Source organism: Ictidomys tridecemlineatus, chromosome 3 (assembly GCF_052094955.1).
Source record: "Ictidomys tridecemlineatus isolate mIctTri1 chromosome 3, mIctTri1.hap1, whole genome shotgun sequence".
Lineage (NCBI taxonomy): Eukaryota > Metazoa > Chordata > Mammalia > Rodentia > Sciuridae > Ictidomys > Ictidomys tridecemlineatus.
Window position 1 is genome coordinate 32,851,879 of NC_135479.1, and position 24,857 is coordinate 32,876,735.

General features: G+C 37.0%; 1 protein-coding gene across 17 annotated transcripts in view; it reads right to left on the minus strand.

Annotated features, from left to right (window-relative positions):
• Trim37 (tripartite motif containing 37) overlaps positions 1 to 24,857 on the minus strand; it is a 203,916-nt gene that overhangs the window by 112,107 nt on the left and 66,952 nt on the right. For 15 of the 17 annotated variants that reach the window (XR_013436152.1, XR_013436153.1, XR_013436154.1 and 12 more), the window contains 5 exons: positions 17,949 to 18,034; positions 10,287 to 10,481; positions 2,716 to 3,024; positions 530 to 658; positions 34 to 223 (listed from right to left, as the gene is read on the minus strand). Coding sequence is in view for 14 of the 17 variants with exons in the window: in XM_040269053.2 (XP_040124987.1) it covers positions 34 to 223; positions 530 to 658; positions 2,716 to 3,024; positions 10,287 to 10,481; positions 17,949 to 18,034 (909 nt within the window). In the remaining 3 variants the exon portion in view is untranslated. The remainder of the gene's footprint in view (positions 1 to 33; positions 224 to 529; positions 659 to 2,715; positions 3,025 to 10,286; positions 10,482 to 17,948; positions 18,035 to 24,857) is intronic. The other 2 variants (XM_021724070.3, XM_040269055.2) reach the window with 1 other exon arrangement.

Consider the following 24,857-nt stretch of genomic DNA (forward strand, 5'->3'; position numbering starts at 1 on the left):
TAAAGTTCCAAACAACAAAAGAACTTAATTTACCCCAAGGTGACCATTTTCCTTCTTTTCTCGACAGTGGGTAAGCCATTGAAAACTGCAACCACAACTGCATCTGAATCTAAAGTTTTACACTGCCGGTCTTCGGTTTTTGGCAGAATATCACTTATGATGCCATGTGTCAAGGCTCGAGGAGAATTGTGCCTGCTCCCAGACTGAGAGCTTCCTGGGGAGCCTTCAAAAAAGAAAGAAGGCAAATAAACATGGAAATTCTTAGATTAGTTTTCAAATGTACATGTAGCAAGATTTCCTAAACAAAAACATCAAGTCTTTCTGATGCCAGGTGTTTAAATAAAAGGAGCTCAGGATATACAGTCAAATGATAACATTTACTTAAGGGTCTGTCCTGTTTTGAGATCAAAAAGCTTCAAATACACCTAAACATTTTTGGTGCCTTTCAAGGTCCAAAGTTAATACTAGTATCAACTTCCAATAACCGATATCTACCAATGAAATTATATTCTTAACTCCCCAAATTTACCTTCAGACAAAGTCTGACAATCTCCCTTTGAGCGGCTATTTTCCCCAGAGTCCACTGCTCTTCGAAGTGAAAGACTACCTGCAACACTGGACCGAGCTGGCTTGGGTGAATTATTCTTCTTATTTGTGGCTGCCAAGACATTTAGAAACATTTTTTGAATATGATCAAATAACACAAAATATACTACCTAGTCAGTCAGAGAAAGGTTTAATTTTACCATGCAAGGAAGCTTCTCTGTCTATACTGTCCAAAAATAAACGGTACTTTTGTAGTTCTAACTAATTTATTTGAAATTCTATAACAAAAGTATTCCTATTTTATTGTTTATGGTGTAGAATCTTAACTTACATTAACCATGGACCTCACAAGAAAAAAATATACGTTTCTCAACGAAGAAACAAAAGTATAATCCCCAAATACTTGGAAATTATTAAAATATTATTGGATTAAAATCAGAGCCAGGAGTGGTGGCACATACCTATGTGTGTCTAATAAAGGACACAATAAATGGTAGGCTGAACAATATCAAAATGCTGTTTTTGTGGTTTAAAAACAGTTGCACATTGGCAATTTCATTTGGTTCAACCTCTATTAATCAGCTCAAAAATAAAAAAGTGTGTAAAGATGGAAATTTGGTTTTTAAAAAATGAGTTTATAAAGAAGGGATTCTTTAGGCCAGGTAGAGTGGCATGTGCCTATAATTACCGCAGCTCAGGAGGCTGAGAAAAGAGGATCAAAAATCAGAGGCCAGCCTAAATAATGCAGCAAGGTCAGCCTCAGATACTTAAAAGATCCGTCTCAAAATAAAAAATAAAACAGGCTGGGAATGTAGCTCAGTGGTAAACCATCTCTGGGTTCAAGTACCTGAAGAACCCCACTCCTCAAACCAAAAAAAAAAAAAAAAAAGACAAAAGAAAAAAAGAGAATGGATTCTTCAGAACGCATATTCCATTCATTTGGGGAAAAATAATCATCAAATTTAACTTGGACACCACCATATGTAAAACTAATTATATATGAACTCATTTCCTAAATGTAAAATAAGAAAAAAAAGTACAAGAAAGTAGGCTTACTTTTATAAGCCTGGAGTTAAAAATGCCTTCCAAATAAAATAAAATTTTACATCTTTATGATTACCAGGAGGAAAAATGGCAATGGGGAGATATATTTGCAAAATTTGTTAATAAAGGGCTTTCACCAAAGTCCATCCAAAGAGCAGTATTTTTTTTCCCCTTATATCAGTACATTGTTGGATAAAATCTGAGAATTCCTTGAATACAAGGTGAAACTGGGTATTTTTTTCAATTTTTTTTTTTTTTTTTGCCTTTTTGTACTTTTTGCACACCTGTAATCCAGCAACCCAAGAAGCTAGAGCAAGAAGATCTCAAATTCAAGGACAGCCTCAGCAATTTAGTGAGACTCTAAGCAACTTAGCAAGATCCTTTCTCAACAAATAAAAAGCGCTGAGGATGTGGCTAAGTGGTTAAGGACCCCTGTGTTCAATCCCCAATCAACATAAAACTCAAAATCCTTACTGAGGTATTACAAGACCCTACCTTATTTAAATCTCGCCTACTTTCTGACTCAATTTCTTACTAATCTCCCTTGTTTTATGCACCCTATTCAGCCAGATTGGTCTTCAACTCTTTCAACATGCAAAGTGAATCCTGTGCCAATAATTTTGCATTTTCTGATCTGTTTATCCAGAAAACTCCTTCCCCCAGATGTTTAAGTGGTTGTCACCCTCTCAAAACCTTCAGGTCTCAATTCAAATGTTTCCCCCTCAAATATTTCCTCTGGCTACTTTAATCAAAGTAACACGTTCCTCATTTACGATACCCATCCCAATCCTCTGTTGTTTCCTTCACAGCAATCAAATTATCTTACCAAATCAAATTATCCTAACTTAAAAAAAAAAAAGCTTAATGTCTTATTCTCATCACTAGAATGCAAGATCCATGAAATTAACGTTTTGTCCCTTATCAGTAAACAGAATAAGAAATCAAGAACTATTAGCTCTATTATATAATAAAAAATATGGAGAATTCAATTTTGGATGGGGGAAAAAGTCTGCATGTATTTGTTGTCTTAATTAATTTGAAGAGAGAAGTTTACATATTATTATCCTGAAAATAATCAGTCTTCCAGTTTCTCAAATAATACGAAGAAAGGAACATTTTACTTACGATTTCGTATGTAACAACTGGCAACTGATGACTTTGCCAAGAGCTCCATTCCCAAATCCTGTAATCTGCCAGAGTTTTCAATGCCACAAGCAGCCAGAGCTGCCTGGTCAGCAGAAAAAAGGTTCGTCTGCATATCTCCAGAAGCAGCACTGCTAGTTTTTATTTCTGAAAGTGTATTCTTTACATCAGTTTTCATATATCGAACTTCAGCCATTTGAGTTTTGAGTCTTTTTAACATCTTTAAATCAGAGGGCACTCGCCACATTGCCTGCTGCTTCCTTTGGTCTTTATCTTTTCGAGAATATGACGCTTCAGAGACAAAGGGACAAATCATGTTAATATAAATTTTAACATTCATGACATCATTTCATACCACAAATATATGCAATTTTGATGTGTAATAAAATAAGCTAAAGTGCTTTAGTTAGTATCAAAAAAAGAAAGACATTAAATGGTATTATTAAGGATAGATACACACATCCTAACTTTATTCACACCTACAAAGTTGCAGCCAAGGCTCATTATAATCACGCAACTCTCAAGTATAAATGCTGCCATACTGCTTTCTCCTTTATACTTCTCCACTTTTCTCAAATTCTCTGCAGTGTTTTTAGTATGTTCATAATTGAAAAAATGAAAAAGAAAAACCTAGAAGCCACTTTTGTCAAATCTGCCATACATATATTAATATGTGTGTGTGTGTGTGTGTGTGTGTGTGTATGTGTGTGTGTGTGTGTTCTAACTGAATTTAAAAAGTTTGCTTCAAGGGCTGGGGATGTGGCTCAAGCGGTAGCGCTCTCGCCTGGCATGCGTGCGGCCCGGGTTCGATCCTCAGCACCACGTACCAACAAAGTTGTTGTGTCCCCCGAGAACTAAAAAATAAATATTAAAAAAAAAAATTCTCTCTCTCTCTCTCTCTCCCCCTCCCCCCCACTCTCTCTTAAAAAAAAAAAAAGTTTGCTTCACTATTAGATATACCTGGTAAGTACCACAGAACATAATAATAAAAAAAAATTTACAATCACTAAATTAGGATAGTGTTTTCTTTCTTCCCAGAGAAAATAACTATAGTTGTTTTTAGTTTCTTCTCCATCTACCCAAATATTTAAAAATACAAACAAAGGAGATATATACTTCTGTTATACTGCAGGAAGGGAAAGAGGTTAAAAAAAATGGTACCAGGGATTGAACCCTGAAGTGCCTAATCACTAAGCCACACCCCCAGCTCTTTGATTTTATTTTGAGACAGGGTCTCACTAAGTTGCTTAGGCCCTCACTAAATTGCTGAGGCTGGCTTTGAACTTTTAATCCTCCTGCCTCAAACTCCCAAGCCATTGGGATTAAGCCTTTTGGTTTTCTTGTGATATTTTTGCCTCTTCTCTCATAATAAGACAACTGCCACAATTCCAGTTATCATGTATCATGGGACTATGTCACTAGCAGGAAGTAAAAGACAAGGTAGAGAAGAAACATTATTCCTGCAACCTAAAATCTTTTGGCAAGGCAGAGGTGGACTTCAAAATTAAGTTCTGAAGTCAAAAGAACACTAGCCTGGGACAGTGGCACATGCCTACAGTTACAGCTACTGGGGAGGCTGAGGCAGGAGGATCACAGCTCAGAATTTTTGACGTCAGTCTGGAAAACACAGCAAGACTTGTTATTAAAAAAAAAAAAAAAGTCCAGTGTAGTAGTGCATACCTGCAATTCTAGCTACTTGGAAATTTCTGAAACAGGAAAATCAAGTTAAAAACCAGCCAGGAGGATTTAGGAAAACCTTATCTCAAAATAAATATAAAAAAGGGCTGGAAATGTAGCTCAGTGTATGTATTCTGGGTTCAAACCCCAGCATAGCACAAAAACAAAAAACCCAAGTCAAATTAAAAAACAGCAAGCCAGGCACAGTGATATATACCTATAGTCCCAGTAATTTGTGAGGTTGAGACAAGAGGATTCCAAATTCAAGGCCAACCCTAGCAATTTCGGCCCTAAGCAACTCAGTGAGACTTTGTCTCAAAAAAATAAAAAAGGCTGGGAATGTGACTCAATGACAAAGTGCCTCTAGGTTCAATCCCCAGTACAAAAACAAAACCTGGGGACCTAAACGTAACCTACTAGACAAAAAACAAATTCCTTATTAGCAGAAATGAAAAACCAGCTTAGATAATGCTACAAGAAGAAAAACACTAAAAGGGGGCTGTGGTTGCAGCTCAGTGGTAGAGCATTTGCCTGGCTGCCTGCTTTCCAGCTATAGGGGCCTGTCTCCTGGCAATCAACCAGGAGGCAGTGCTGTGGGCAGTTGTAGGGCTTTGCTGCCTGCTTCCTGGTCTTGAGGCTGCACAAGTGGCTGGGATGGCTCCTGGCAATCAGCCAGTAGATGGTGCTGTGGGCGGTGATTCTTCTGCCCTTGTGGACTGCTCCAGCCTTCCCTTACAGACTATGGGGTGGGTGTGCTCCACCCCTCTGACCTTTATTCTGATTGGCTCCTGTGCAGTACATAAGCTGTGTGTACTTCCTTATTAAAGGAAATCCTGCTTTGACTGTTCTCCCTGGCACGTCTGATTGTTCTCCTGGGAGGGAGGGTTGGGGTGGGTGGCCAGTTGACCTTTACCTTTCTTGGCTCCTCCTGGTCTGGGCATGCTTCCTTCCCTCCCCCCCCCTTTCTCCCGCTAGTCGGGAGGAGGGGGGGGTGGCTAAAAACTTCAACAGGAAAACAATAAAAGGGGCCTTGGTTGCAGCTCAGTGGTAGAGCGTTTGCCTAGCATGTGTGAAGAAGTGGGATCGATACCTGGCACCACATAAAAATAAAAACAAATAAAATAAAGGTATTATGTCCATCTACAACTAAAAAAAAAAAACCCCTAAAAGGTAAACATTGTGGTTGGCCCAATAGCCACCACCCCCAAACCCCCCATCTCTGCCTTGCCAGAAAATCTTGATAGTAAAAACTTTGTTCTCCAGGTTGCGGGGAAAAAGGTTTCCTCTCTACCTTGTCTTTTACTTACTGCTAGTGACATATTCTCGTGATACATGATACTTGGAACTGCGGTAGTTATTTTATTACCATGACAGAAGAGGCAAGAATATCACAGGAAAACCATCCAATGCCCTGCTTCAATATACCTGATGAACCTGAAATCACCCACCTCCAGAATTAGCATGCATGATAATTAAATGCCTTAATTATTTAAGCTGACATTTAGAAGCATTTTGTTACTTACAATTGAAAACATTCATAACAGAACATGACTAGAGATTTTAAAATACCAGGATTTGGTTTCAGATCTATCATTTAGTTACTATAACCTTCTATAAATTATCAATTTCTTTGAGTCCATTTGCCTATTCTTATAATGAATGCAATATACAGCATCACAGTTGTTGGGAGGCTCAGAAGATTCAAAGTTTGTGAAAAAATACTCTGCAACATTGTTCCCATCTAGTCTATTATTCATCAAAATGCTAGAGAAGTTTTTTAAAGCCCAAATCAGATTATTACTTTTTGCTTAGAATTCTTAACATGGCATTCTATAGTAGTTAGGGAGGTACTGACATGGCACACCAGACATTCCCCTAATTCTACCTTATTTGTCAATGGCTTTATCTTCTACCTCTACTCACAACGTAACTCTAGCTTTTGGAGTTACAGGTTGAGAATCCCTTATCCAAAATGCTCAGGACCAAGCCAGGAATTGTGGCGCATATGTGATCATAGCTACTCAGGAGATTGAGGCAGGAGAACCTCATGCTTGAGACCACCCTCAGCAACTTAGTGAGGTCCTAAGCAAACTTAGCAAAGACTCTTGTCTCAAAAAATAAAAGGACTGGTATGTAGCTTGAACCCAAAGTGCCCTTGGTTCAATGTCTAGTACAAAAGAAAAGAATGCCCCAAACCAGAAATGTTTCAGATTCTGGAATATTTCCGCAGATTTCACCACATGGGCATTCCTAACCCACAAAACTGATATTCAAAATATGAAATCCAACAATTCAACATCATGTCAGTACTCAAAAAGTTTTGGATTTTGGAGCATTTCAGATTACAGGATTAGGAATGCTAAACTTACACTTGCAACTCTGATATATGACCCATGTTCACACCCACTTCCATTCTTTTCATTGCCTAGTCCCTTTACTCATCAGATATAATCTAAAATATCTCCTTCTTCAGACACCTGTACCAACTACACACCTCCTCACAAGTTAATTCTTACCTAAATTTGTATACTCTATAGATTATAGAGTAGAAGAGCAATCTTATAGCTTTGCATGCTAAGCACCCATTTCTTAAAATCCACCACTAAGATATACCCAAAATAGAGAAAACAAATCCATAGAATATACACAATTTAAAGGGGGATATTAAATCCCTTCATATTTTAGGTTAAAAATGTTTTCTGAACAAAATATTTGTGGCTCCCCCTCCCACTCCACATCTACATGGACAAATAGGAAAATCTTAATCCATGTGGTTCTGTTTATTTTTACTATGAAATGATTAAGGATGAAGTTAGGGATATAAGTAAAAATCCTAAAAGGTAAAATACAAAAGACTCAGACAAACTCCCATGATAAGATAATAAGCCATAAACATTTACTGAGGCCTGTCTTAAATGCTAGGCATTATAAAGGGCAGGGGATACAACAATGAATAAGATAAAGCCCTAATCTTTACCCTCCAAGTGCAAAGACAGGAAAGTGTACATTGCTTTGGGACTAATAACTAACAACTCAAAGTTCTCACTCTGCCAATAAGACTTTTTGAATGTGCTAAGCTATAAAGTTAATTAAAAGTGAATCTCATTGATACTTCTTTCACATCAGTTGCTTATGGCTTTCACAAAGGACAATTCTCCATAGCTTTTCCTCCACACTTCATATCTGTCAATGATGCCATCCTTCTCCTCGTCACCTAAGGTCCTTCAGTCCTCTTGATCACATTCCAATTAGTTACCAAGCCCTATAAACACTAAATTCCACAAATTTTAAATAGTATCACTGCCATGTTATAAGTAAAATCTTAATTTAAAATGGTCTCATTTAGTATTCCCTAGAGGAAGAAAGAATCTTTTTTCTGGGGGTGGGGGAGAATCACACCTATAACCTTTGCATGCTAAGCACCCATTTCACTCTACCACCAAGCTATACCATATACCTCCCAAAGGGAAATTTTTATTGTAAAGAGTCTTAAAACTTTATCCCAAGTCCACATATTTTAAAGTATATGACTGAGTAAATAAATAAAAATGTATGAATTTGCCCTCTCATTCTAGGAATGATTTAAATAAACCCCTAAACAGACCCTCATTAAACTTTCATTTCTCATAGGTTTCTCAGCATTGTCAGCTTTCTAAAATATACTTTCAATCAACCCGATCCTAAAATGAAACAACAGCTCTCTACTACCCACTATGAATAAACTCCTCAGACTAGCATGAAAGGCCTTCCACAGAATGAACCCAGCTTGACGTTCTAATTCTACTTAGCACATATAGCTTAAAATCTGATTCAATCAGATTATTTGATACCTTTTAAAAATGCTCCTTTTAAAGCACAGTGGTCAGCAACTTAGTGAGACTCTGTCTCAAAATTTAAAAAATAAAAAGGACTGGGATATGGCCCATTTGTAAAATACCTCTGGGTTCAATCCCAAGGACCCCAAACAATAAACCCAACCAAACACACACACACAAACAGGGGCTTTCAGTTAGTCTGACACATAATTGATGTTCATTAACTTTATGTGTTGAAATAAAGAGTATATAAATGGAGGAGGGAGAATAGAAGTTCACTGGATTAAACAAAGGGGAATGAAGGGAAGGGATGGGAGATGGGATTAAGAAACACAGTAGATATATTCAAACGACTTAAAATCAGCGTACTACAGGGACACAGCCACATCAATGTTTACAGCAGCACAATTCACAATAGCTAAACTGTGGAGCCAACCTAGATGCCCTTCAGTGGATGAATGGATAAAAAAAATGTGACATATATACACAATGGAATTTTACTCAGCGATAAAAAAGAATAAAATCATGGCATTTGCAGGTAAATGGATGGCATTGGAGAAGATAATGCTAAGTGAAGTTAGCCAATCCCCAAAACACAAATGCCGAATGTTTTCTCTAATATAAGTAGGCTGATTCATAGTGGGGTAGGGAGGGGGAGCACAGGAGGAATAGACAGAGGGGTGGGAGGGGAAGGGAGGGGGCAGGGGGTTAGCAAGGATGATGGAATGTGATAGACATCATTATCCAAAGTACATGTATGAAGACACCAATTAGTGTCAACATACTTTATATACAACCAGAGATATGAAAAATTGTGTATATGTGTAATAAGAATTGTAATGCATTCTGCCATTTTTTAAAAAATCAATTTACAAAAAGCAAAAAAAAGAAAGAAAAGAAACACTGTAGAATGAATTAGACATAACTGTTCTATGTTCATATATGAATACATGACACGTAAAACTCCACATTATGTGCAACCACAGCAATGAGATCCTAATTAAAATAAGTTATACTCTATGTATGTCAAAATACACTCTACCCTCATATCCAAAATAAATTTAAAAAATTTTTTAAAACAAAGCACACAAAGAATCAAAATAAACCTCGAAGTCCAAGCAAGCCTTTTAATAAAGATAAAGTTGGATCTTTTTGTAACACTAGCTTTTATTAGCCTTCCCTCAGAGATGGGTTATTTTTATTTGGCTTCTATTACTCTTCTCTTGACTTTATTTCTGTCCAAAAGTTTCTACTTGGCTCATCTTTCTCATACTCAGTAAAAACAGATGTTCATTAGGATTAGGTACCTCCAGGCTGGGGATGTAGCTCAGTGGTAGAGAGCTTACCTAGCAAGTGCCAGGCCTTGGTTTGATCCCCAATACCATCTCCAACCGTATACATATAAATGGTAATGTTGTGAACAACCAATAAAAATAAAATAAAATAAAATGATAAGTCCCTGGCTTTCTTCTCTTCTCTTCCTTCTTGTTCAGTACTGAGGAACACCACAGCATGAATAAAAAGCTTTTTTTTTTTTCCTGTGTTCAATCTGGATACACATCCACTTGGAAGTTAGACCTAAAAAATTTCATATGGACCAAACTACCAGGCATAATATAAATGACAAATCATTTAAAACCTTCTTAAAGGCTCTTTTTTGTCTTTCTTTGTGGTACTGGGGATAGAACCCAGGGGTGTTCTACCACTGAGTTACATGCCCAGCCCTTTTTATTTTTATTTTGAGAAAGGGTCTAAGTTGCCCAAGCTGGTCTTAAAACTTGCAATCCTCCTGCCTCAGCCTCTTCAGTAGCTAGAATTACAGGAATTTGCCAACACACCTGGCTCCAGCATTTTTATAATTTGTTTTTGTAGATAATACCTTTGGGCAATAATAATAATGATTTGGTTGCTATAAATGTCATTCTTATAAAATGAAAAATCAATCTGTGACAGAAATTCACTATTTTCCAACACTTAGATGAAATAATTGGAAAAAAAATTCAACGATTCTCTTTTAGAGAGCAACAGAAAAAAGAGAAATTATTATTTGAATTATATTACCTGTGGGCTGCAAAAGTGAAGCAGGTGGGCGAGGCTGTAAGCCCCACAAATTATCCATACTGCTCCGGTCCTTAAGGTCCAACAAGTGTATCAAAATTAAAGGATCAATGTCTAATAAACTACTAGTAGCGGCAGAGCATAAATGTGCTCTTCTTGACATTCTGCTACTGGCACCCACATAACTGTGGCTATTACCTGCAAAACAAAACAAAAAGAGAGAGAGTGATGTGAAAATATATGTATTTGCACAAATTTAAGTATTTGTAAAAGAAAAAGAGTAGTTAATGGCGATCAAAAATATGTTTAGAAATCTCTTCGGATTTCATGTTCATGAGAAGCACAAGGAAACCAGACAGCTAGAGAGATGTACACTTCACAGTGGATGAGGAGTGACTTCATTAGTACCCAGAATCCATGAGCAACCATCAACCCAATCCTGCTTCTGTTTTTCTAGTCAATTACTCTCTCACTGGGGAAAAAAAAAAAAAAAAACAAAAAAAAAACTGCTTTCCTTGTTGGTTTATACACTTTAGCTACTCCCTGTCCACATGTTCCTATCCTTTTTTACTATATTCCCACAGTCATCAATACCTTTAGCATCTATTTCAGTTTCCCTGAGACCTAATATTGTTACCATTCTGTACATAACATATATATGTATATGTATTATACATAACTGTGGAGTCTAACAAGTATATACAAAGTGATGGCACCCAAATGAAGAAACAGATTACTGGCATCCCGGCCCCCACGTCTCCTAAAATTGCTTACTATTCCTATTCCCCAAAAGTATTCCCCCCCCCCCAACTCCACCAAGCACTGGGGATGGAACCCAGGAGCATTGTACTACTGAGCTACATTCCCAGTCTTTTTCATTTTTTTTATTTTTGATCACCCTGGCTGGCCTTGAACTTGTGATCCTCCTACCTCAGCCTCCCAAGTCACTAGGATTACAGGCATATGCCTCAATGCCAGGTACCTTCATCCTAACCTAAACACATAATAAGGGTTTTTTTTCTTAAATATTTATTTTTTAGTAGTTGGACACAATACCTTTATTTCACTTATTTATTTTTATGTGGTGTTGAGGATTGAACCCAGGGTCTTGCATGTGAGAGGCAAGCGCTCTGCCACTGAGCCACATCCCAGCCCACATAAAAAGGTTTGCCTGTTTGAATTTATACAAAAATATTAACAGGGAATGAATTTTTATATCCTGCCTATTACTCAACATGCTTATCATATTCATCTATATTGCTGTAATATAGCAGTTTATTTATCTTCACTATTGATGTGTAACATCCCAGTATATGAATATATCCAATTTATTTTTCTATTCATTGGAAAAAATTAGGTTTCTTCTGGATTTTCATTATTAAAAATAAGGCCACTACAATTATAAACAGATTAGTGATCTTGAAGCTAATATAGAAAAGACATTGAACACCGCAAAGAAGTAAATGAATCACTGAATGCAGTGGCCTGTAATTCCACTGACTCAGGAGACTAAGGCAGGAGGATACCAAATTTCAGTTACCCTTGGCAACTTAGTAAGGTCCCTGTCTCAAAATTAAAAAGAAAAAAATGGGGAACGAATATAGCTCCCTTACCAAAGTCTATTGCCAATTAGCTGATCCACCCATATTTGGTGCCATCCTTATCAATATTTTCAGTGTTGGTTTCTCATTTAGAAAAGATAATGCTCAGTCATTCTTATAATTCCAATGAACAATGCAGTGCCTGATGCCTACAGGGAACCCATTAAACATATGTGGAACAAGTAACTTAATCTTTACCTTGAAATATAGGTTTTGACTAATAACCTTACGAATTATCAGTTAGTTTTAGAAGTGTGTTCTATTCCTCAAGTATCATTATGTTTTATAAATCATATATGGCCAGCAAATAAAAACTGAGTTTTCTTGCAAAGCTGGTTCAATGAGCTAATATTTTGGATTAGTATAATACCTACAAGCTTTTCAGCACTTTTTTTAAAAACAGAAGTTCTCTTTCCACTACATAAAAATAACTAATAAACTAAAAGCAATTCTTATGGGAAGCAAGTGACTCAATAAGTATTTCTTATTTCAAGGTATCTCCTTATTTGATACTGACTATAAATGAAATCATTAATACCATTTTACTTTAATATCTAGTAAATATGATTTGTCCTCACCAAAACTCATGCTGAGGTTTCATTCTTCAATATAGCAGTGTTGAGGTGGGGCCTAGTGAGATGTTTGGATCAAGGGGCAGAGCCCTCATAAATATATTAATGCTCTCAGGAATAAATTGTCACTCTCATGGGACTGGATTAGGTATTAGAAGTTAGCTATCTGTCACTGTGATAAAATACATGAGAAAATCAATTTAAAGAAGAAAAGGTTTATTTTGGCTCAGAGTTTCTGTATAGGCCTTGGGCCCATGGCAAGGCAGACTATCATGGTGGACAGCTTACAGCAGAAAAAATCTGCTCAGATGATGGCTGCCAACAAGCAGAAAGAGGGAAATAAAAAGGGGTGAGGGCCCTCATATCCCCTTCAATAGCATATCCAAAATAAAGTGTGGAGATCTAACTTCTTTCTACTAGGCCCCACACTTCCTAGAAGATATATACCACCTCCATAACACTACATCTCCCAATAACATTACAGACTGGCAACCAAGCCATTAGCATATAAGCCTTTGGAGGACATTTAAGACCCAAACCATAACACTGTGAGACCCAAACCACAACATTGCAAGAGAAGGTTTATATAAAGAGGATTACCTTTCATGTTCTCATTTGAAAGTATCTGCTTGCCCTTTTGCTGCATACCTTTAGTTGAGCAGTGTTAGAGTCTTATCAGAAAATGAATTGATACTAGTGCCATTCTCTTCCCAGCCTCTACAACTATGAGCCAAAATAAATCCTTTTTATATAAATTAGCCAGTCTCAGGCATTCTGTTATCGTAACAGAAAATAGACTAAGATACCTGGTTCTCTCTATAAGACTGACCTCCTTTCTAACAGATGTTCTAACATACCAATTCTTTAGATGACATGACTCTTTAGATGACTATAGTTCTGAAATACCATTCCAGGTTTGAAATGGACCTTCATAGCTAGCATGTAAAAAAAATAAAACAATTCCAGATTCTGCTGTCTCATCCCAATTCAGTTTTTGTTCACTAACTTATTTTTTTTTTTAAACATTGTTTTCTTCTTTTCTGGTACTGGAGATTGAGTCCAGGGGTACTCCACCACTGATCCACATCAAAGCCAATTTTTTTTTTTTTTTTTGAGACTGGGTAATGCAAAACTGCCAAGGCTGGCCTTGAACTTATGACCTTCCCGTCACTGGGTAGGCACCACTGTGCCTATCCAATAAAGGCTTTTTCTCTTTTAGTTTTTTTTTTTAGTTGTAGTTGAACACAGTACCTTTATTTTATTTATTTATTTTTATGTGGTGCTGAGGATCGAACGCAGGGCCTCACACATGCTAGTGAGAGCTCTACTGCTGAGCCAGAACCCTAGCTCTTCAATAAAGGCTTTTAAAGTAGAGAAATAACATGGTCAGGTATTAATGAAAAGATAGGAAAACCCTTCACTTAAACTCTTGATGTGGGACACATGATGGAGAAGAGCAATAAGTGATACAAAAGCCCACATGAGAAAGGCTATTTGGAAAAAGAGGCCTGAACTAGTAATAGACAGGAATGGGAGTAGATGAATTTATGCACTATTAAAGAGCTAGAATCAACAGATGTTGGTAATATATTAAAAGTAGAGTTTGAAGGTGAGGAAGAAGTGAAAGATGTACAGAACTATCAATCAGTAAAATGATGACTACTGCTCAGACAGTTGGTAGAAAGGTAATGATTTGTTTGAGAGGTGTTGAGGCACACTGAATTGCTACATGGGTCTCAATGTTATGGGAAAGATAAAGGCTACATGTACAACTTGGAGAGTAATTAATATGAATGACTCAAGTACAGGTTTGGACAAGATCACCTCAAAATAAAGTGTGAAACAGGGAGAGTGCAGTGCTTTAGGTTGGGAGTCGAAATGGTTAAAAAAAAAAGAGGTCTTATTCAAGTATGCAAAAGAATATATGTCCTCCCCCCAGAAATATACTCAAAATAAAGGCAACATAGGTGTTATCGTTCAAGTGACTCTACCCAAAGTCATGTTTAACATTCGATCCCCAGGGGCTGGGGATGTGGCTCAAGCTGTAGCAAGCTCGCCTGGCATGCATGCGGCCCGGGTTCGATCCTCAGCACCACATACAAAGAAAGATGTTGTGTCCGCCGAAAACTAACTAACTAATATTTAAAAAAAACAAACAAACAAACAAAAAAAAAACATTCGATCCCCAAAGTAACTGCTGAGAAGTGTTAGGACTCTTCTTAGGCCATGGGGGCTCCACGGTCTTGAATAGATTAATGTCTTTGAGAGATTGGGCTAGATCTCTTAAGACTGGATTAGTTACTGTGAGAGTGGGTTGTTATAAAGGGAAGGTTATTCCTCAAGTTTTAGACTTTCTCACATGCACTCACTTACCACTCTCACATACACTCCTGATGTGATGCCATCTGCCATGAGGCTCTAATGAAAAGCTGGCAGATGATGTTACCATGTTCTTGGACCTCCAAACATGTGACTTAAATAAACCTCATTTCTTTATTAATCATCTAGCCTCAGGTAATTTGTTATAGCAACAAAACTGGTAGAAGATTGGTACTGATAATGAGGTTGTTGCCATAACAATACCTGAAACATGGAAATAGATTTGGAAATGGGCAATGGGCAAGTTTGCAGAAGTAGGCTAGAAAATGCCTAGAATGCTATAAACAGAGCACTTTACACACCCTTGGTATGGACTCAAACAATGAGATTAGGGAAAGTTTGAAACTTCTTAGAGATTGGCAACATGATTGTGATCAGAATGCTGATAGAAATGTGAACAATAAAAGCCATGCTGATGTAGTCTTAAATGGAGAACTGTTTTAATGGAACTTGGCAAAAAGCTATTCTTGCTCTAAAGTAGCAAAGATTTTGGGTGAACTATGTCCATGTCCTAGGACTTTACTGTCAAGAATGAGAACCTAAGGTATTTAGAAAAAGAAAATTTTAAAGCAAAATATTCCAAGAGCTTTGTAGGTCCTTTTTTTTTAACAACATACAGCAAGACTCAGAAGCAAAAGCATGACCTACAGCTGGAATCTATAAGATGGAAGCAAAGTCTAAACATTCGGAAAATTCACAGCCTACCCTCCTAAAGGTAGTTCTGAACAAACGGTGTTCAGAAGGGATTACTGAGGGAATAGCTTTCCACTTGCACTTGCTAGACAGACAAACTCCATAAAATATAGCCAACTGCCAATCATTAAGACAATGGGATAAAAGCCCTCAGGCCTAAGAGAATTGAATAGTTTCAGAAAATGGGCACTCTTCAAGGGCTTGCTGCCAAGGTCCATCTCAGGACTCTGTTCTCTACATCCTGGTACAGTATTCAGCTGTCCGAGTAACAGCTTAAGCAGGCTTACGTATAACTTTGGCTATGCTCCAGAGAGAGCTAACAGTAAGATTCGGTGGTATCCACATTCCCATGGTTTTCAAGTCTGCAGGCTCACAGATCCCAAGAGTTATGAGGGTGTGGCAACTTCTACCTAACTTCCCCAGAGTTTAGGGAGAAACCTCCAGGTGTGGAACTACTACAGAGATTCTTCACTATTATGCTTATTGGATATGTGGGAGCAGGAGTGTGGTTTTTGAGATCCCAGAATAGGAGAGCCACAGGCACCAGCATGCAATCTGAGTATAGCCACTTGAACCAGGCCCAGCGAAGGCAAAGACAGGGTTTCCTAAGGCCTTGGATGCCTGTCCTTTGCCACAGTGTGTACAGGAGGTAACATATATAGAGAAGGATTCTTCTGAAGCTTGAAACTTACTATTTGCCCTTCTGGATTTTGTACTTGCTTTCAATTGATAGGCCGTTCTTAAAGCCTTCTTCTATTTTGGAACAGGACTGTTTACCCTATGTCTGTCCCACTGATGCCATGTTGGAAGTAGATAATTTCTTCTGATTTCACAGGCTCACAGCTGGAAGGAGTTTGCCTTGAGTTTTAGATGAGATCCTGGACTTCTGAATCAATGTTGGAATGAATTATGCCTTTGGAGCATAATGTATTCTGTACAAAAGAAGGATGTAAGTTCTGGGGGTCCAGAGGCAGAATGCTGTTTTGTATATCTCCACCAAGCCAGATATGGTGGCATACTATTTTGGAGGCTGAGGAAGGAGGATCACAAGTTCAAGGGCAGTCTGGGAAACTTAGAGAGACCCTGTCTAAAAAATAATAAGGGCCGGGTATGTAATTAAGTACTACAGTGCTTTCCAAGCATATACTAGGTCCTAGCTTCAATTCTCAGACGAGAGAGAGAGAGAGAGAGAGAGAGAGAGAGAGAGAGAGAGAGAGAGAGAGAGAGAGGAGGGAACAAAGAAAAGGAAGAAAAAATTTCCAACAAAACTCATGTTCAAATTTAAACCCCATTGTAGAAACTTAATCTGACTATGGTACTTGAAGGTAAGACCTTTGGGAGATAATTAACATTAAATGAGGCTAATAAGGGTAAGATTCTAATCCAATGTACTTGTGGTTTTATAAGAGGAGGAGAATGAACCTGAGCTAGGACATTATGTCTCCCCATATGCTACCTTATGCTGCTGCCTTGGGAATCCAGTTTCCACCAGCAAGGACTACCTCATAAGATGCACGTGGCCAATTTTGAATTTCTATTCTTTAGAACTGTGAGCTGAATAAACTTTTATTCTCCATAAATTACTCAGTCTATATTCTTTAGTTATAGCAGTAGTTCTGGACCCACAAAACTCATGTCCTTCTCACAAAATACATTCATTCCATTACAACAGACCCAAAGTCTTGATCAACCAAGCCTTAACACAAAAAAGATTCATAAATCGAATAGTATATAATTTGTGCTTTGAATTAAAACAACATTTAATAAATTGTGAAACATGGCAACTTTTTAAATTTCTGTATGTATCAGATTCTGTAACTATAAACAATAGATATTGCCAGGCACAGTGGCACACAACTGTAATCCCAGGTACTTGGGAGGCTGAAGCAGGAGGATCATAAGTTTGAGAACAGCCTCTGCAACTTAGTGAGGCCCTAAGCAACTTACCTAGACCCTGTCTCAAAATAAAGAGGGCTGGGGATGTGGTAAGGTATCCCTGAGTTCAAGTCCACTTAAAAAAAACAAAAAAAAAAGCAAGGTGCTAAGCAACTCAGCGAGACCTTATCTCTAAAGTGAAAATAAAAATAGGGCTGGGGATATGACTCAGTGGTCAAGTGCCCCTGAGTTCAATCCCTGGTACCAAAAAAAAAAAAAAAAAAAAAAGTAGATATTATTAGAACCTATCTCAGAGAATTTTCTAAGTAAACAGGATAAGGTACACATTAACGGCCTCAAACAATGCCTAAAACACAAGAACACTTTTCCAATGATAGTTATCACTAGTAATACACTCTAAAATCCATACTATAAGATATAGCACTTTTAACACCATAGAGCAGTGGCTATCATTTAGTGAAATATGATCTGGTCAGAAAAGAGCACAGACAAGACAGAAGGCTTGTGGGGCTTGGCCTCTGTACCTGGAGGTCCTGCAGCAGCTGCATCTTCCATCAGTTCTCCCTCTTCCAACTCCATATTGTTATATTCTACATCATTTTCTCCAGACCTAATAAACAAGATTCATCATTCTCACAGAGTAAATATAATTAACATTTATAGATACATTTCAAAGAATTTTATTACAAGTGTACCAACTTTCTCCTATGAAGACATAACATTTCTAAATGCAAAAATAATAACTTCTATCAGTATCTCATGTATGAGTAATGTTAATGTTCAAACAACCATATGAATAATAAACTTTTTTAAAGGAAGGAAGTTTTTTTTTATAATATAACTTAATTTTTAAAATTTACTTTTATGTGGTGCCAAGGATCATGTGCTAGGCAAGTATTCTATTACTGAGACACAAAAATATAAGCTTTTTAAAAATATCAAAGTAGAAGCTAGGTGTGATGGCATATACCCATAATCCCAGAAACAGGAGAAGTTGTGAGGCAGGAGGATCACAAGCTCAAAGCCAATCTTAGAAAATTAGTGAGACCTTGTCTCAAAAAGGGCTGAGAATGCAGCTCAGTGGTAAAGTGCTCCTAGACTCAATTTCCAGTACCCACCCTCCACTGTCACCCACTAAAATCAAGGTAGGGTTGGCAACATTTAATTTTTAAATCAGAAAATCTGAGACCCACTGTAAATAGAAGAGACTATAGGTTTAAAGAACTGGTAATCTAATGATAGTAAAATTAGGAAATGTTTAAGAAATAAAAGTCTAAATTACTATACAGGACTAAAATAACTTTTAAAAAAAGGTGCTGCTTCCTACTAGTACTCATAAAGACTCTTTTTTATAACTAAAAAAACACTATTTTAAACTACAAAGTATTATTTGGAATAGTAGAAATCAATTTTTTTTAATTTTAAAAAATTCATTTATTAATTATTTGCTGTAATTTGTTATATACGACTCAGCGTTAAAAGAGAAGAAAATCATGACATTTGTAGGTAAATGGATGGAGCCGGAGAATACGATGCTAAGGGAAATAAGCCAAACACAAAAAACCAAAGGCCGAATGTTACCTCTGATAAGTGGTTGCTGATCAATGTTATTTTGTATATTTAAAGAAATCTTAAGATCATCTCCCAGCTTGATGGTTTAAGGAGCTCTGCAGACCTGCTTTTGAGAAAACTGGTGACAGTTTTTTTTAATAAAACATTTATGGGCTGGCATTGCAGGTCAGGGGTAGAAAGCTTGCTTACCATGCATGAGGCCCTAGACTCAAATCTTCAGAATCACAAAAACAAAAGCAACGAAAAATATTTAAAGATTCTCAAAATGATTCTATTGAAACCAAACAAATGAAAAAACATACACTTCAAAAAATATACATTAAGCTGGGCCTGGTGAAACAGGACTATAATCCCAGTGGTTTAGGAGGCTGAGGCAATTTAGCAAAACCTTGTCTCAAAATAAAAGTCAAAAAGGAGCTGGAGATGTAGCTCAGTGGTACAGCACCCCTGAATTCAATCTCCAATGCAAAAAAAAAAGTATTAAAGTTTATTAAGACAGAGTATGCATCTGTGGTACCTGAATCTTAAATCACTCCTCTTCCCCATCAAATCCATTCAGACAGAAATCCCACTCCAGATTGGAATTGTCAAGAACAAAGATCTTCCACTTCCTGCAGCTCCCAAGAGGATATATTCCCAGGAAGGGTAAGAAATCAATATTTCTCATTTTGCCTCCAGCTACATATTGCTAATGCCAAGGTCTAAGTGTATGTGGCCAAAAGGTAATTCCTTTCTACCCAGATCCATATGTAAAATAGAGGCTCTACTTGGGTATAGCATGTTGAAAATGCTGAGGCCCAAATTGCCCTTGTTACAGCTTATTCATAAAGTGAAGGTTCAAAGCTAAAAAAGCAAACTCAGAAGAGCTAAGCTTACTGCTCCACTGCCTAGTTAGCTCAGCTTTTAAAGCAGGAGAGAGAAGTACACTTTTCTCCTCACTCCAGTTCAGAGCCACAGGGGATGGGATTGTATCTCAGTGGTAGAGCACTTGCTTAGCTGGGTTCAATCCTCAGCACCACATAAAAATAAATAAAAAAATAAAATTATTTAAAAATAAAAGAGCCAAAGAGAAAGATGCAACACATTAAAAATATCAACAAAATATTAGCAAATGGATCCAGCAATATAAGAGAATTATAATATACCTTATCAGTAGAATAAAAATGACCCTCTGAGTAGATCGAAAAAGCGTACATAACAAAATCCAACCCTGTTTATAATAAAACCATGCAATATTCAATAAAAACTAGTGGAAATACAAAACCTCATGAGGAACCACTGGATCACTCATACACTTCTAGAGGAAATGTAAAATAGTATAGCGATTCTAGATAACTGACATTCTCTTTAAAACAAAACATGCAATTATCATATGAACCAACAATGCATTTATCCCAGAGAAATTAAGAATTATATTGACATAAAAACCTGTGCACAGGCTCAGCATAGTGGTGTACTCCTATAATCCCAGCTACTCAAGAGGCTGGGAAGGAGGACTGCAAATTCAAGATCAGTCTCAGCAACTCTGCGAGATCCTAAGCAATTTAGGAAGACCCTGTCTCAAAATTAAAAACAAAAAAAAAGAGGGCTTGGGTATGTGTTTCAGAGGCCAAACATCCTTGGGTTCAATCCCTGGTAAACAAACAAACAACCCTGTGCACAGATATTTATAACAGCTTTATTCAGAATATAGCCCAAATCTGGAAACATTCCAGATATCCTTCAATGGATTGGCTGAATAAACTGGGGAACATCCACAATACAGAATTACTACTCAGCAATAAACAGAAATGAACTATTAATATATACCATAACCAGAATTCAATCTTCAGAGAACTATTTTAAGAGAAAGAAGTCAATCCTTTAAGGCTATATGTTTACACACTGAAATAACATTCTTTAAGTGGGGGAACCTTGAAATGAGTGATTGTCAGGAGTTAAAGAGAGCGCTGAAATGAGTAGAAAAGTGGATATGACTATAAAAAACAACATGAAGAATTCATATGGTGAGGAAAATGTTTTCGATTCTGACTATATCGCAGTCAACATTCTGACTGTGGTGATGTACTATACTTATACAAGATGCTCCACTGGGGAAAACTGGATAAAGTGTAATGAGATCTCTTATTATTTCTTATAACTGCATATAAAATTATCCCAAAATAAAAAGAAGAAATTAAATGCCAGGAAAAAATAAATAATATTATTACAGAAAAAACATGAAGGGAGAAAGTTGAGAAGGAGAAGAAAGGAAAGAAATGAATATCTTTTCCAGTTAAAAAAACTGATAATGATCACTAGTCAAACAGACTATACACCTATTTCTTCTTTCTAAAAAGAAGAAAGGCTGGGGGTTTGGGGTAGTGGTGGAGCGCTTGTCTGGCATGTGTGAGGCATTGGGTTTGATCCTCTGTACTACATATAAATAAATAAAATAAAAGGAAGAACAGCTGGGAATACAGCTTTCCTTCTTGCTGGTAGGGCACTTGCCTAGCATGGGTTCAATCCCTAGTACTGTGGGGGGTGAGGAATGAATGAATATGAATCAATCTATAAGAGGAAGGAAAATTAACTTGTGCTGTTATTTCTATGAATTGTATAAAATAATTTAAATTAAGATATTACTATAGATGTGGTAAAGGTGCTCCCCACCCGCCCTACTGTCTTGACAAGGTCACAGTCCAGCGTAGATGAATGTGTATGGACACAACACAAACACTATTAGAAAGGTTGTGAATCAAGTTTTACATAAAACCCAGCTGCCTTTAAGAACAATCTTGAAAAAAAGCCAAGAGTCATAACAGACAAAATAGTAATTCAGATTAAATTATATCTGTTAGCAATCTTTTAGCAAGCTGGACTTCACATCATAGAAAGTGTTATTAAAGAATAAACTGTAAATTTTCCATGCTGTTTCAAATCAATCAGTTCTAGTCATCTGAAAAATCTCACATTCTCATTAGGGACTTCTCATTTGGGGAATTAAAAAGTACCTAGGCTTCAAATTTTAACTAGCTAACCCCTTTTAGATAACTAAATGATCTATTTTGAGGAACTAATTTTATAAGAATGGAAGGGAACCTAATACAATGTTAGAAAAGTCTCATCTGGGATTAGGTGTGATGGTGCATGTCTGTAAACCCTACAACATGGGACGCTAAGGCAGGAGGATAGTAAATTTGAGGCCATTCTCAGCAACTTAACAGAACTCGGTCTCAAAAATTAAAAAATAAGAAGGGCTGGGCATGTAATTCAGTAGTAGAGCACCCCTGGGTTCAATCTCCAGTACCACAAAGAATAAAACATCTCATCTGTAATTCAGGGCTAGAGCAATTGCCTAGCATGTGTGAAAGCTTGAGTTAGATCCCCAGCACTGCAAAAATACAAAAACAATACAAACTCAAAACCATCTCATATGAACTCTTATTTAACAGCTGATACAGGGCTAGGACAGAGAAGGTACAAGATGAATCTGGAGTGCTTTACAATAACACAAAGCTAAAAAAAGTGCTTAAAAATGATGGAGGGCTGGGGCTGTAGCTCAGTGGTAAAGCACTTGCCTAGCATGCATGAAGCACTGGGTTCGATCCTCAGCACCATATAAAATAAACGTATAAAATAAAGGCATGCTGTCCATCTACAACTACAAAAAAAAAAAAAAAAAAGACAGGACTAGGGCTATAGTTCAGTGGCAGGGTGCTTGCCTAGCATGCATTAGGCACTGGGTTAGAAACTCAGCACCACATAAAAATAAACAAATAAAATAAAGGCATTCTTGGGCTGGGGATACACCTCAGTTGGTAGAGTGCTTGCCTAGCATGTATGAGGCACTGGGTTTGATCCTTAGCACCACATAAAAATAAACAAATGAAATAAAGGCATGCTGTCCATCTACAACTACAAAAAGTAAAAATTAAAAAAATAATGGAGATATATTCAAAGAAAACAGGACTTAGCTGTAAGAGGTTACCATTAGCCAAATGTATAATAATCTGAGCAATGAAATAAATGATAGTAAGGAATTCAAACTATTTTATAACATAAGAATTGATACTAGTGAAATTAATGTATCAATTAATGGGGTGGAGGAGCAAGCTCTTCCTTAAAGTAAAATTCCACTATTGAGTAAAGAAGGAATAAAGGAATTAGAAAATCATCAATGGCAATTGTTATGGTTTGGATGTGAGATGTCACTCCAAAAACTCACATGTGAGACAATGCAAGAAAGTTCAGAGAAGAACCGATTGGGTTGGGAGAGCTTTAACCAATCAATGAATTAAAATCCCCTTATGGGGGTTAACTAAGTAATAAGTGGAGGAGGTGGGGCATTGTAGGTGTGGCTTTGGGATATATATTTTGTATCCTGCAGTGGAGTTTCTCTCTCTCTGCTTTCTGATCTTCATGTGAGCTGCTTCCCTCTGTTAACACTCTTCCACATGATGTTCTGCCTCACCTCGACTAAGACCTCTGAAACAGTGAGCCCTCAAATAAACTTTTCCTCCTCTACAATTGTTCTGGTCAGATCTTTTAGTCACAGCATTGAAAAAGCTGACTAAAACAGCAATCACAAGGTAACCTTTCTTAAGTAAGAATCATCAAGAGATATGAGAAACAGGTTATACAGTATCTCTACAAAAAGCCCCCATAAGGTGTTCATTAATAACAAAAGGATAAGTAATTCTAGAAGGGAGAAACCTGGGAGACAATACCTAAATCAGATGATCAAAATTAATAACCATCAGTAATGTGACAGATTAATATCATGTGTAATTCCATTCACTGTGCACAGAAAAAGATGCATCAAGACTTCAATAGTATTCTTGCCAAAAGTTCCCAGCTCAATCTAATCATGAGGAAACAGACTAATCCAATTGAGAGACTGTCTACAAAATACCTACTCTGAGGTGTGGAGATGTGGCTCTACTGAGTGCTGCCTAGCATTCCTGAGATTCTGGGTTATCATGCCCAGCATCAAGGGGAAAAACAAAACAAAACACACACACACACACACACACACACACACACACACACACACACACTCTCTCTCTCTCTCTCTCTCTCTCTCTCTCTCTCTCTCTCTCTCTCTCTATTTCATGTCAGCCATGAAGGAAAAAAAAAAAACCAGTAATTAAAACTTAAGCAGATAAAGAGATTTAACAACTAAATGCAAATGTAATCTGGGATAGAATCCTGGACCAGACAAAAGACATTACTGACAAAATTTAAATAGGTTACAGTACCACAGTATTAATTTCTTGAGTTTAATAACTGCACTACAGTTATATAAGAAAAATTCTTTTTTTTTAAAGAGGGGGGGAAGAGAGAGAGAGAGAGAGAGAGAGAGAGAGAGAGAGAGAGAGAGGGAGAGAGAGAGAGAGAGAGAATTTATTTATTTATTTATTTAAGTTTTTTTCGGCAGACACAACATCTCTGTTTGTACGTGGTGCTGAGGATCGAACCCGGGCCGCATGCATGCCAGGCGAGCGCGCTACCGCCTGAGCCACATCCCCAGCCCAAGAAAAATTCTTAAGTACACAAGGAAAATTATATTCACTTAATCTCAAGTATCTCAGAAAAAAAGTTATGTATAGAAAAAAGAAAAATTTAATAAAGCAAAATATTAACATTTGGGAATTAATACATATGAAGGGAATATGGAAATTCTAAATAATATTTTATAAGTTTTCTTAAGTATTAAATAATTTCAAAATTAAATTTAAAAGTTAAAATAAAACCCAAAACTCTTGGCTTAGAACCTAGAGATGAGAGGGAAGCTGTCTATTTGGTATTTCATTCAAGTTCTTTTATTTATTACACCATATCTAGAAAAATATGCTGAACATCAACACTAAGTTTTCAAT